The following is a 14,274-nucleotide window of genomic DNA, read 5'->3' on the forward strand; positions in this document are numbered from 1 at the left end:
TCTTAATTATATTACTACTTATTTTACTACTGTTAATATATTAAAATTTTTTTTATTACTACATACTACTATTACCTATGCACTTGATGTTATTTCTCTTGTATCTGCCTGATGGAAATACAGTATTATATAATGACATGCTACGATGCATCTCTATCTAACTCCTCGTCTGGTGATGCCATATTGAAATCAGCCATACTGAGAGTACTTACACACTGCTGAAGTCAGTAAATGCTACAAATCAAGGTTTGATTTATTTTTTTTAGTGCTTGTCTAGACTTATGAAAGTAATGGGGAAATATTTTATGATGCAGATTAAACTTACAAGTGTGCCATGTCTGCAGCTGTTACACTGTGAACGAATGGCACAAAAAATTGAGGCAGTATTTCTCTAGTATTCAAAAACTTATCCCCTATTCAACAAAGAAGTCACTCACACCATAGATGGATGAGTGAAGTTCTAACGTATGTCGTTATTGTTTTATCTTATTTGTTAACATACATGAATGTATTAGCCAACATGCAGGTTGGAACTACAGTCCTTTGTAAACAGGAACCATAAACTGATTACGGATACAAGACTTCAGCAAAAAATGAACCAAAGCATTCTGTGGGTATCAGTTGGATAGATGCAATTTCAATGTAGAACACTGTATATTTTATTATTTGTCAGTGGCATCCTTTATAAGTTAAACACATACATGTGTGTACACACACATGTTGCCCTTCTCCCTTGGAGAGCTGGCCATTAAACATTTACCAACAACCACTGGCTCATCCCTCTCACACACTCCATGTCCATCATGGAGCACCTGTTCACATCTCTTACTCTGAGCCCAGGTGATGGCACTTCCACCACCTGAAGCATTGCTGATTGCTGCAGGGGGTGTGGGGGAAAGGGGCATGACAAAGGCTCTGCCTGGAGGTGACACATGCTACTTCTGTTCATATTCCATTTACTGAAGCAAGTCATCTGGCCACGCTACCTTTAAGTGAGGGGAATCCCACCATGTGTCTGGAAGGAAGAAAGGGAGAACCACCACAGCACACTGGATGTTTACATGTCTATTGTCTGCCCCACTCCCAGGCTTGAATGTAACCTACATGAGAAAGAGTTGCCTTGCTCACTGCCATATCCCAGTATCCCAAGCACCTTGGAGATGCTCTGTGAATACTGAATGAATCTAAGAGAAAACTAGCCTGAAGGCGGAAGGCTCTGGAAGCAAGCCCTCATGGACCAATGGAGAGTGTCATCATTTCACGTTTTCTCCAAATCTTGTAAACAATATGTTTTAGCCTTAGCCTGTCATATGCAGCTGAAATCTGGGACAAAGAAAATCACATAGATGCATGTGGCTCTGTGTTATTATTACAGGCAAGCGAGATGAAATTGAAGGATGCAAAATTGAAGGATGTATCACTCTCAGATTCATGTAAGTGCAGGGTCAGCCCCGAGAGTGGGCACCTCCTTACGTTTTGTGCCCTAGGATTCTCCCTTGCTTTACCTTAGCCTTGATTCTACAGCAGGTCTCCTCCAAGAACTCCCAATTCCACAGCCTAATGGACACCTCCAACTCTAGCAGCCGTTTCCTTCAGACACAGCCAGACAGCAACATATACAAGAGAATGCTTAGCTGAGGCAAAGTTTTATTCACTCTTTGTCTAGCTTAGAGACATAATAAACTCCAGGGGCTGAATGACGGCTCTAAATGCTGAGAGATAGGCCAAAGCAGTAAGAAGGAGGCATTACTTATTTTAGAATAAGCTCCATGTCATTACCTTATTGCTGAAATCTTGAAGCTCAGGTGTTGACTGTTACTACGATTAGGTCTGATGGTATCGCACACCCAGGATGCCAACAGCGCCAGCTCCCACTGATTGAGTTCCCACTGTGTGCCAAGAAAGCAGACACTAGGCCTTCAGGTACATTGTTTCATTCATCGACCAGCACCCTAACTCTCTTTTCTTGGTATTTCCTGTATGTCAGAAAAGGAAACTGAATCTTGGGGAGATTAAGCAACTCTTCAAGGTCAACCAGGGAGCAGCAGAACCAGGGTTTGAAGGAAACCTTTCTGAATCTGATGTCTGCCCCCTCTAAATTAGGACTCTCATCAGCCTGTGAGAAACAATACAGAAAGCATCATTCAGGCAACACATGAACTCAAGACACTGAGACTTCACTAACCTTCCTCGCACACAAGGTCCTAAAGGAACTACCACATGCATGTCCGCATTTGATGCACATAACAGACTCACTGCATTGAAATAAACCCCAGTATGATCATAATAGCTTTTTTCTTTCAATTTTTATTGAACACAAGTATTCCGACAGAATGCAAAGTCAAAATTCTCAGTTAGTACTCAGTATTTACACCAGTGAGAATGGAAACAAAGGTGGTATCGATGTTTCACTTGGTAAAAAGTTTTATAACAAGAGAGAAGGCCCCCGAAGTACAGAATGCCGGGTAGGGATGTTAATGGAGGTCTGAAAACCGCCATCCAGACAGACAGCCTCGAGTGAAAACCTGGGACTCGGAAGGCTCCATAGAAAAGTGTGAAAATAGAGTTCCACCTCCAAAGCTGCACTATATACACCACAGCCCTGCAGGGTCCAGTGGCCCTGCTCATCACACTTGAGTGCTCCTCCAGCAGAACTTGGCCATGCCGGTCTTCATGTGAATACATATGTATGGCGCATACACACATAGACACATAGACATTGGAAACTGGTGGAGTTGATCCCTCCTTCAAAAATTAAAAAAGAAAATTATAAGCTTGGATCTCTTAACATAAAAGATAAAACATCTTGGAATAAAATGACTCCCTCTTTGATTTTAGAGAAAGCATTGCTTTTTTTTTTTTTTTTTTAAAGGAAAACTCTTGCATGCTGAGACAAACCTATGCATAATGGGAGAGAACAGACCAAAATGTGGGCAGAGTCTTAGGTCCTAGCGCTAATGGCAGAGCCAGGGTTCTAGGGGGTCAGCTGTCCCGGGCCAGGTGATCTGAGGGCTGACCTGTTTCTTCCTAACCATCAGAACCAAAATCAGTTGACCTAACCACAACCACTTTGACAGCCTTGACAAGGTACGGCATGGGCTTGGCCTGGTGTGGCAAAGCCATCGACATTACAAGATGAAGAACTGAGTCCACTGAACAGCCTGGTGACCGGAAGAGCCTGCCCCTCACTGCTGGGCCCTCCCGGTCTCAGACACCCAGGCTCTCACATTCTACTGTGTGCTCTAAGATCTCTCTTCATGTTCCTCTATTCTGAGGGCCTGTGCATTTGAACCAGAGATCTGTGCAGGCCCTAGAATCAAAGGGGCCAGGGCTGTGTGTTCTGGGATCCTCCATTTCCATCCCCAGGAGCTGAGAAAATGCAACATAACCCCACATTGAGCAAATGACAAGACCGTTATTCTTCACAGTTTGAAATTATAATCTAGCATCGCCACTGATCGGACTGCAGAAGTGTCAGAACGTTGGGGAGAGTGGCCCACAGAATGGACCCAGAGGCAGCCTTGCCACCCTAACCTCTTGCTGCTTTGTACCTTAGGAGAGGAGCGCATGCGGAGTACTGATTTCTGTTTACTTAGCATCATCATCATCATCATCATCATCATTTGTATTTCATTTTCTTTGTTTAAAGGCTTCGATTCCTTTTAAGAGTGATTTTTGTTTCCTGAATATTTTTTTCTGAACTATCTGCTATACCTTCCACAACCAAACTATGTTGAAGTTTTATTTCAATACTATGACAAAAACACGTTTCACACTAAAATATTCACGCATCCACAGTGCACAAGCTTGCAGTTCTAAAGTAGAATGAGGAAAAAAAAAGCAAAATTTCTATACAAAGGGCTGGCTTTTCCCTTCTCCCCCCCTCCCATCCCCCTTAAAGTTTCTGTATTTTTTCCCCCACTTGGTTTCCAATCCAGGAAAGTTGTGTTATGACTCCAGACAGTAGGTTGTTTCTTTCTTCTTTTGTTTCTATAAATGCTGCCTAAGTGAACAGAAGGCTGATGTTACTTTACTTCAACAGATTTCCAAAAAAAGACACTAATTCCCTGAAGCACACATGCTCTTCCGCTCAAATCTAGATTCTGGGCTCAAAAGGAAATGGTATGTATATATTTTATTTGGCTTTCTACACAAAGGGGATGTGTGGGGTAATAATGTGTGTTCACCAAGACCAGCCCCAACTATACAATCTTCTCTGCTTCATTCAACAAAGCCTAAGGAGTCCTTCAAAAGAAGGGTGAGAACGCCTGGGAGCAGATCCCTTTTCACAGATGCAGGCAGGTGGCAGCTAATCAGAAAGTGGTCTAACCCCCAAAGAAACACAAAAATAACCAAAAATTCAAAAGCAAAACCATTCCAGAATGAGATGGATTTTCACCTGAGTGGCACCCAGGCAAAAACTGCAGATCAGAAAAGAGGGGAAGAGCAGCTGTAAACAATCATGTTTTGTAAAGTTGGCCTGTGCTAAAGCAAGCGTGGGATGATCCTACCTACCTCTAGGTGGTATTTGTTACCTTAAAAAATAAAAGGCAGCTATTTTACATGGACATTTAAACACAACCCAAAGTCGAACATTTGTCACCTTGTAAACACTGGAAAACAAAGTTGGCAGAAAGAAAAAAAAAGAGAATGTAAAAGAAAGAAAAAGAGGTCTGAATACTGCAAATTGAGATCTACCCCCAGAAGCTGCAATTTGGCATTCTTCCTACAAAATAAGAGTCTACGTGGGAATTGAATTCAGCTAGAAAGGGTGACACACTTTGCATACTGAACAAATACAAAGTGAACAGAAATTATAACTTACTTATGAGGTTTTACAGAGTTCAAACTTGACTGAAAGTATAAAAATAAACTGTGGACTTTGTTCATTCGATTAGTCTTAGTGCCTGAAAGTATTTCTCTGAAACTGGTCTGTGCCAATCGGGTAACACCAAGTGTGGTCTTCCTGAACCTAGATTTCGTTTCTGAGCTTCCTAGATTCTTAATTTGGGGTCCTTTTGTCTGATTTTTAAATGGTTTCAGGGAACGGAGTGTCCTAGTTTGGCTGTGGGTTTAACCTTTTTGTCTCATTTTCTTACAAGTGAGTGCGCAACAAAGGGACCCTTTCTATAAACCTACAAAAAGGAGATTCCCATGTTTTATCTGTTTAGTTTTTTTTTTAAAGGCAAAAGACACTAGAGAAATGAGATGTGTGTATGTGTGCGTGTGTGTGTGTGTGTGCGTGCGTGTGTGTGTCTGTGGTGTTGGAAATGCTCTGGTGAAGCTGCTGTGTCACTTTTTATTTTGATCTTTGCCCGGTTCTCTTCACCCATCATGCTTTGCTCTCGTTCTCCTTTGTCTGTGTGGCGTCATTGGGGACCGTCTTGACTTCGGCTGGCGCTGGCTTCGTTTCTGTCTCCTGGCACTCTGGCTTTGCTTCTACAGGGCCCTTCCTGCAGAGAATCAGGAAAACAGAACCACTGAGACCACAGTCTGCAGACATCTCGCCCCTGCATCCAGGCCCTGGTGACAGCGGGGAGGAGGGGGGTTCTCCAGTGACAGCACCCGGCTCCAACCTCTGCCCGTCAAATCACCTGGGAGCACTAAAAATCACCCATGCCTGGGCCGTGTTCCCGGAAATCCTGATTTAATTGGTCTGGACACGGTGACTTTTAAAAGCACCCAAGTGACTCTAATGTGCAGCCATAGTTGAGAAGCACTGAGTCAGAAGAACGAGTTCTTTCCTCTTCCAGCCCTAAGTTGATGCCAGAGGCTGTGTTTTTACCTGGGGTGGTGGAAGGGGGCAGCAGAGGCAGCGCCTCCTCACCCTGACCAGCTGCAGTGGCAACAGCTCAGCTGGATGTAAATGCAGCCTGCTGGGCTGGGCTGGGCTCCCAGCACTGATTTCAGGGGCCCCTTTGCAACCCACTCTTGCCTGTCCCTTCCCCACCCCACCCTGTGCTGCTGCAGGATGATGCCTCTAGGGCCTGCCTGGGTAGGGTGAGAAAACACTGATGGAGGCAGCTTTTCATGGCAGCCCGGTGGGGTGCTAGAGTGGGCCTGGTGGCTATGCGAAAGTTGAGGGCAGCTGAGTGGGCGTGGCAGCTTATCTGGGGAGCAGCCACAGGAGCCTCTATAAAAATCTAGGTCTGACTCGGCCTCCGTCAGTTCCAGGAAGGGGAGTCGGGTCTGAGGATGCATGGGGACAGGCACAGACCCCAGCCTCAGCTGGTGCCACTGAATTTTGGCAAGACACTTACAAACCTGAAAGGTTAAGGACTTTCTCCTGAATTTAGAGACCCAGCAGCCATTTGATGCTGGGGAGCCCCGAGTCTTCCCAGCCACTCTAAGAGCAGGAGAAGCAAGAGTGGGCTAGGGGCCAGGGTTGGGAGGGGAGGGTGAGCACCTGAGCCACAGTGTGAGGGGGCCTCTGGACTGCACCCTCCCTTGCCACGGGCCTGGGGCCTACCTCTTTTCTTCCTGCACATCAGTGCCTTTCTGGTGGGGACTCAGCCTGGCAGTGAATAACACACTGACTGGGGGCCCCAGGGTGGCTGATAAGGGCACCTTGGCCTTCTTAGCCTGCTTCCCAAGCTATTCTCATCAGTGGCCTGACTGCAAGGGCTCCCCCAGGGAAAACAGAAGCCGCTGCTAGGATGATAAGGATAAAACATAATTAACATGGCCTAATTAGCCGGCAGGCGGCTGCTCCTGGGGCCCAGCTGCCTGTCCTGCTCTCTCTGCCTTATCCCAGCCCCTTGGTTGACGGTCGCCTCAGAGAAGCCCTGGATGAGGCTGAAGACACATCTAACAAGGAGGACACGGCACAGCACAAATGCACACTACCACAGGACACAACCCGATGACAGCAGACAAAGAGAGGCCGTACTCGGTCTTTGCTGGCGCAGGCGAAACAGAGCTGTCTGCAGTGGAAGGAGCAAGCTCAGGGGCTTGTCCACTGGCCCCAGCGGCGGGAGCAGGAGAGCCCAGGGCTGCAAAAACATCCTTTGCAAGGTCAATATCTGGGGTCTTGAAGTTCCCTTCGTCCATTTTAAAGTCCTCGCCCTGGGAAGGGTTTGTGGTGCTCACGGAGGCAGCCTCGCTCTTCGGGCTAGCAAGGGCTGTGGCTGCCTCGGCCGGGCTCTTCGCGGCTCCGGGCTGGGTGGGCTCCGGGTCCGGGCCTTTGGTGCTGGGAGCCTCCTGCTTGGCCTGAGGGGCTTCTGTGGCAGGGGCAGCCGCTGCTGCTAGAGGACTGGCTGCCCCAGTGGGGGTGGGGACTGCTGCAGGGGTGGGCTTGCTGGCTGGAGGAGCCTTAGAGGCCTCCCCGACACTCGCTGGGGCACTTGGGCTGAGGACAGCCCCTTGGTTAGCCAGGACACTAGAAGACAAATTGCTAGCGGCAGGGGTTGAGGTCGGGGTGTCGCTCAGGTCAACGAGGGGGGCGACCTTGGGGGCTGAAGCTGGGGCCGGGGAGGGGGCAGAGGCGCTGGGCCCCTTGGAAGGGGTGGCCTGGCCAGCTGGTACAGAGTTTGAGTCAGGCGTGGCCGTGGCCGGCGGGGCAATACTGGAGGTCAGGGTGGTGGTCTCACTGGTGGGGCTGTTCTGAGCAGTGGCAAAGGTTTCGGTGATAGTGTCAGAGTTAGTGGTGACGGTGGTGACAGAAGGCAGCATGTCCTCGACAGTGGCCGTAGTGTCGGCAGGCAGCCTGTGGGAGGACAGGAAGTAGAAGAGAATAGACAATGAAGCTGAGACGTGACAGAGAAGCGAGGAGGAGGGCTGAAGCCCAGGACAGGGACCATGGGGGTGGGGGCATGCAGTTAGGCACAGGCACGGACACAGGCCCACAGAGAGAGAAGGATGCTGAGAGGAAGCACACGCCCAGGTGGGCAGAAGAGGACACAGGAGACGACAGAGAATGTGGCGGTCTCAAAAGGGACCTGCTAGCCCTTCCCTGCTGATGTCCCTCCAGCTGTCTGCACAGAGCTCCCTTTTCCTGAAGTCCTTGCAGACCTGCCTAGGGCTTCCTGATCCCTGCCCTGGATCTCGACTCAAGGAGGGGCAGGCTTCTGTTCAGCATCCACCTGCTCTAGGCTTCCCAGATCCCAGAGGAACTGGGCCCAGCTGCCCTGCAGGGCTCCCCAGGGCACCGATGGGAAAAGTCACGAATAAGGCAGATCACGAGTCCTCAGAATGGCTCCTAGGAGCTGTGGGTTCTTCCAGCCACAGATTTTGTGGTTCCCTGAAACTCCATTCCCTTTAAGCCCATAGGATCCTTGACAGCTAGGCAGGCATTACAACCACAACTGGTCTGGGGCTCTGTGGGTCCCCGAGGTTTCTGAACAGAGGAGGGGCAAAGAACTTTACCAGGTCCCCAGCTTCCCTTATCCTTTCAGGGGGAAAACACAAAACCCTAGAATTTCAAGAAATCCTAAGCAGACTCTGCTGAGCCTCTCAGTGAGATTTTGCCACCTTAAGCCATTTCCAGAATATGTGTATAACTTGAGAACAGGGGCTAGGGATCCAGGGATCCCCACTTATACAGGAGCCTTCTAAGGGTACCCACAGCCACCGAAATAGAACCAAAAATGCCTTCTCTCTGAGGACGGAGTGAGGTCAGGCATTTCTTAGCCAAGCAGGTCTTGTAGCCAAGGGTTTGGAATCCTGGCCTGAACTGTTTGGCCAGGAGCTGTGGGTAGGGGCATGGGAGGTGGGGGTAGGGTGGGGAGGTGGGTGTGGGGGTCTCTACAGAGCAGGTGCCAGCCCCTCCCAGCCCACGTACTCGGGCTCCGTCAGTGGCGTGGTCTCGTTGGGCTCTGTGTGTTTCCCTCCATCATGGTTTGGGGTCCGCTCCTCCTCCGTTCGAACCTCCACGATGGGCTCCTTGGACTCATCTTTCCTGTGGAGACAGCACTGCTGGTTAGACCCTAGGGCAGCTGCAGGGAAGGGCTCCCACGGAAGAGCAGCTATGACTCAACCCAAGGCTGGCATGGTGGGTCAGCCCAACTCTTGCTAGCTGTGTGACCTTGAGCTTCAGATTTAATCACCCTGCCTCAGTTCCTTCATCTGTAAAATGAGGCAAAAACACTGTTACTTTGCCTAGTTATTATGAGAATTCAATAAGAGGATGCATGGGAAGTGGTAAACCCAGTGCCTGACACAGATCATTGCTCAAATACATACATCTACCTCTGTACACAGGTATACATACATTTCTTCTTTCCTTTTCTTTTCTTTTTTTCTTTTTGAGACAGAGTCTCGCTATGTCGCCCAGGCTGGAGTGCAGTGGCGCGATCTTGGTTCATTGTAACCTCCGCCTCCTGGGTTTAAGAGATTCTCCAGCCTCAGCCTCCCGAATAGCTGGGATTACAGGAGCATGCCACCATGCCTGGCTAATTTTTGTATTTTTCGTAGAGGTGGAGCTTCGCCATGTTAGCCAGGCTGGTCTCCAACTCCTGACCTCAAATGATCCATCCATCTCGGCCTCCCAAAGTGCTGGGATTACAGGCATGAGTCACCCCTATACATACATTTCTAAGTATGTGCACATACATGTATATGCATATACAGTGCCTGGCATGTGGTGGTGCTAAACAACTTATTTCCTTGCTGAGTCCCTTTCTGGCTTGCTCCAGCTGTGCTCCACCCAGTGACGGTCTTCGAAGGCTCCTGCTAACTGGCTTAGGATCTGTTTCTCCAAGATGCTGTTGGAGGGACAGTATCTGGATCAGCAGCTCCATAAGGACAGGAATTTCTATCTGTTTGTTCCCTGTTGTACCTATGTGCCTGGGAACAGTGCCTTGCCTGCAGCAGCTGCTTGAGAAATATTTGTTGAGTGATGGATGAATGAATAAATAAACAATGTACGAAAGCAAGGCAAGTGTCTCCCTCTAATGCTGCCCCACCCATGGCAGCTCCTCCCCAGGTTTAGTTCCTACAATTTCCCTCATTTTGACCTGTACAGGGATTTTCACACTCTGGGGAGATTCTAATACAAGAGATCTGGTATTGGGCTCAACAGTCTACATTTCAAACAGGTAACCCCCAAAGACCATGCTTTGAGAAACTTTTCTCTAATGTTATTCCCCCCTCAGGGTTCCAAATGGAGATCGTGCAATGTAAGGAAAGGTCACTACAGGCACCAGCTGCTGGCGAAGGGTGGTGCAGCTGCTGGGTCCCTGGGCTGGAGCAGAGCCCAAACCTTAGCAGGATGGACAGGTCTGCACTCACGAGAAGGCGGCCTTGCCCTCCTCCATGTCCTTGCCCTTGGCCCCGGGCCCGGCTTTTCCACACAGGTTGACCGCAATGCACATGAACAGGCCACACTTGTTCAGGAAGTAGCAGGTGATGTCCACAACCACCAGGAGCAGGACGAAGATGACGATGAGGATGCCCACGATGGCCCCGGTGCTGAGGCCTGAGGTGGGGCTGCCGTTGGCTTGAGTGGGAGAGAGATGGCTGGTGGTTAACAGACTGAGATGCGAGACCTCCAGACCCTGCCAGCAAAAGCCCCTGGGGGTGGGGAGGGCCCAGAGGACAGAGTCATGGCATTCATGCCCAGAGTGACACCTTCCTGGGGCCTTTCTATGCCCCAGAGTTGAGAAAACAGGGTCTCTCTATACCTTCCAGAGGGAGGGATGACAACATCACCTCACAGATTGGGGGACGAGGGTGAGCCTGGTCAGCTGGCCTCCCGTGAGTCCTGGGAACAGACTGAGCCCTGCCTGTCTGAGAACACTGGATAATGAGGCAGTTGGAGGGCGCTGCTGTGTTTCCCCTGGACCAGGGCAAAAGGCGTTACAGCACAGGTAGGCAGTGATCACTGATTTCAGGCGGGGCTGTGGCTCCTGGAGTGCTCAGGGACAGGGGCCCAAAATGGGGTGGTGGAGGGTTCCTGGGGCTTTCTTGGGGCTTGTTGGGTTGTCCATCACAATAGCATCCCCATTATACTTCTCCACTTCCTCTTTCCCTCTTTAGGAATGACCCCAAAGGAGCCCTGCATTAGAGCACACTGGGTTCATGATTTACCCTCCTCACTGCACCCCAGGAAGACGAGTGAAGCCCGGGTGACTCCAGAGACATGGAGGCCGCCCCAGGCCCAGTGGGCAAGGTGAAAGGTCTGGGGATACTCACCATCTAGGAGCTCAGGCCTGCTTGGACCAGACTTCAGGAAAACCTGAAGTGAGTGCAGACTCACTCAGAGGTGCACACACACACAGACAGGCACACTCACACGCAGGATAAATGCCCATGCAGACAGGCATGCACTCTCACATTCTAGCACCTGGCACCCTGGTTCTAACTGGACTCACTCTGAAAGACTCAGCCTGTGTCTTACTTCCCCCAGGGTCTTTGGCTATTGATAGTTTCACAGAGAGACTCAGCTCTCTGGGGCCCCTGGGAGATCAACCCATGGTTACGATTGACACTAGTTGCCTGGGATGGACCAATTAACCTCTTGGTGGTTCCCATCAGTGTCTGGGAGACAGTGGTCATGATGCAGGAAGCAAGGACCCATGTGGAGCTCTGCCATTAAGTCCATGTGGGAACAATCACCCTTGACTGAAATATTGGCACTTCTAATTCATCTTTCCTCCAGAATGACCTGCTTCCGTAACTGGTAGCCCTGCCCCACCAGTAGACTTTGTCTAAAGCTTCCTGTGTTCTCAGGGCCAACTGAAGCCACCCAGGACTGCAGACTGAAGATGGGAACTGTAGCCAGCACTACCTGGGGCTCACCCCACCAGCCACCTCACTCCCAACCCAGCTCACTACGCTTTGCCAAGCACCAGGCCAGGCTCAGCAGCTTGCGAGCCATGTATTATGCCAGATAGATAGTGGAAGGAACATGTAACTGAGTAACCAGCACCAGAGCTGGGCCACACATTCTTCATTTTTCATGCAGCCTGTATTTGCAGGAGGGTGGTGGTATTGATGGCTCTGTGTGCCCCAGGGGTCTCTGTCCAGGCACTCTAGTGCTTCTCTGGTGGCTGTCTCTCTCTACTGGTCCATATTTCAAACTTCAGTTTGGGGAACAGGCCATCAGCCTAGCATGCCAGAGAGGATCCCTCACAAACGACTCCTGAGACCCCTGGGTGCAGCTCGCACACGTTTTTAGTCCCTTTGGGACCTTGGCTTGCCTCCCAGCCCTTCCTCCTCAGGCTCTCTGGCTGGTCCCTGCCGACCTCGCACTGAGGATCCTAGCACATTCCCCCAGGAAGGCTTGAGATGGCGAAGAACTCCGCTTGGAGAACCCAGCTCTGGCCACCTGTCTCTGGGCTTTGGTAGCAGGAAGCTGGCCACTGGCCTCAGCTGTCAGCTAGAATGGGTCATTTTCTTAGCAGCCATGAATGCAGAGGTATTTCTGGTTAGTCTCATAAGAACAAAACCATCCACTTCCCCAGAGTCCTCACACATTCCACCCAAAAAGCAAAGGAGACACAGGCCTTCTTGGTCTTCAGGATCCCAAAGCTGTTTCCCCGAACAGGGAAGAAACTTTAGCCTTGGGTTTTCTCTCCATTCCGTGACACAGGGCTCCAGGCCACTGCAGCCTCCGGACATCAGTACCCGATAGGGGTGAAGTGCCTACTCCCTGAAGAAAGAGCTGAAAGTATTTTTTTGATGACAGTGGGGAATATGTCTGGATTTTTGGACTCAATGGCACTAATTATATCTTCTGAGGTTTATGTGTAAATATGATTTTGTGAAACTAATCATATCTCTAAAGAGGAAAAATAAACTCCTGCAAAGCTGCTCTATGTGCTTGAGAGGACAGCAGCTGGGACAACTGCTCTGTGCTCGTCAGACCCAGCTGGAGGGCGGCACTGGCACTGCGCACATCCAGGGGAGGGCCAGGCAGGGAAAAGGCTTCTGAACTGTGGCATAAACAAGTAGGGCAGCGGCCTCCCCTTTCATGTGAATATAAAATTCAAAGTCTTTCTCCCGGTCTAAAAGGCCCACCATCTGCTGCAGACTCTGCCCACTTCTCCGTGGGGCCTCATGGCATGAACCGGCAGCCTCCCTTCTGCCTGCTGAACACACCCAGCTCATCCCGCTTTAGGGCCTTGATGATTCTGTGCCTGGAACACCCCCTCTGGGGTGGCTCTCTGTTGTCCTGCAGGCCTCAGTCCCAGTGTCACCTTCTCAGAGAAGCCTTATCTGATCTCTTATCTAGTGTGGCACCTCCAGCCAATACCTACCATGCTGCCAGCCTGTTTTATTCTCTTCTTACTACTATCTGCCACTTTCTGTTCATTTACATGCTTATGATCTAGCCATCCCCCCTAGGACATCTCAGCAGGTACCCTGCCTCTCTCTCTTGTATCTCCCCAGCATCCAGGACAATCCCGATTCACAGAAAATGTTCAAAGAATACTTGTTGCACAAATGGATGAGTGTTTAGTCTGGAGATGAGAACGCTATTTCCAAATATTTAAAGGTGTTATAACCAGAAGGAAGAAGTAGTCTTACTGTATATGGCACCAACATGTGGAAATTATGGTGGTGGCAGATTTTAGCTCCATCTGAGAAAGGACTAATAAACAGGGCTAATCCAACATAGTGTGGGCTGCTCTGAGAGGTGAGTTCCTTGATGCTGAAGGCACTCGAGCAGAGGCCAGAGACTCCTTGGCAGGGATGCTGTAAGGCTGTGGATGAGGCTCTTGCACTGGGCAGGAGCATGGGTGGAGAGTGTCTCTTCAACCACAAGAGCCTGTCATTCCAAGTCATACATTCTACACTGCCTGGCACACGGTACAGGTTCCCTAATGCCAGTCTCCAGAGCGTGGACTGAGAAAGACTTTTTCCCGGAAGACTAAAATGCTCGGTAGGTCCCATCTTTCATCACTGATCCTTGTGATTTTATTTTTGCATGAAAAATACCTTTAAACTCAATGTATCTCCACGTGTAGCAGAATTCCTAGCGTGTTTGTTAAAAATTCAGAATCTGGGGCTCCCCAATTCTATGGGATCTGAATCACTGGGCGTGAGGCTCAGGAATTAGGAGTTGAACAAGCAGCCCAGGTGATTCTTATGAGGACCACGCTCCTAGGTCTTCCCTCCCCTGCATCACAAAGAGGAGCAGGTGGATCCCATGATTTGCTACCCCAGGGTGCACTGTGCTGTCTCACCCAGTGACCCTGAAAACAAACTTGACCTAAGGTATTCAGTGGATCAAGAGAAAACAAAGAGTATGCCCCAAAGGAAAAGCGACCACACTGTCTGCCACCACTGAGTCTAAACTCCTCAAGCAGGTGAGATGCTCTTTATGCTAGGAAG

General features: G+C 49.7%; 1 protein-coding gene across 20 annotated transcripts in view; it reads right to left on the reverse strand.

Annotated features, from left to right (window-relative positions):
• Positions 1–2,850: 2,850 nt before the first annotated feature.
• Positions 2,851–14,274, reverse strand: part of NCAM1 (neural cell adhesion molecule 1) — a 323,782-nt gene continuing 312,358 nt past the window's right edge. For 13 of the 20 annotated variants that reach the window (XM_030829220.1, XM_030829219.1, XM_030829209.1 and 10 more), the window contains 4 exons: positions 10,228–10,435; positions 8,780–8,896; positions 6,890–7,705; positions 2,851–5,453 (listed from right to left, as the gene is read on the reverse strand). In XM_030829220.1, coding sequence (XP_030685080.1) covers positions 5,333–5,453; positions 6,890–7,705; positions 8,780–8,896; positions 10,228–10,435 — 1,262 coding nt within the window. In that variant the 3' untranslated portion in view covers positions 2,851–5,332. The remainder of the gene's footprint in view (positions 5,454–6,889; positions 7,706–8,779; positions 8,897–10,227; positions 10,436–14,274) is intronic. The other 7 variants (XM_030829226.1, XM_030829225.1, XM_003253156.4 and 4 more) reach the window with 1 other exon arrangement.

The sequence above is a fragment of the Nomascus leucogenys genome, chromosome 15 (genome assembly GCF_006542625.1).
Source record: "Nomascus leucogenys isolate Asia chromosome 15, Asia_NLE_v1, whole genome shotgun sequence".
Classification (NCBI taxonomy): Eukaryota; Metazoa; Chordata; class Mammalia; order Primates; family Hylobatidae; genus Nomascus; species Nomascus leucogenys.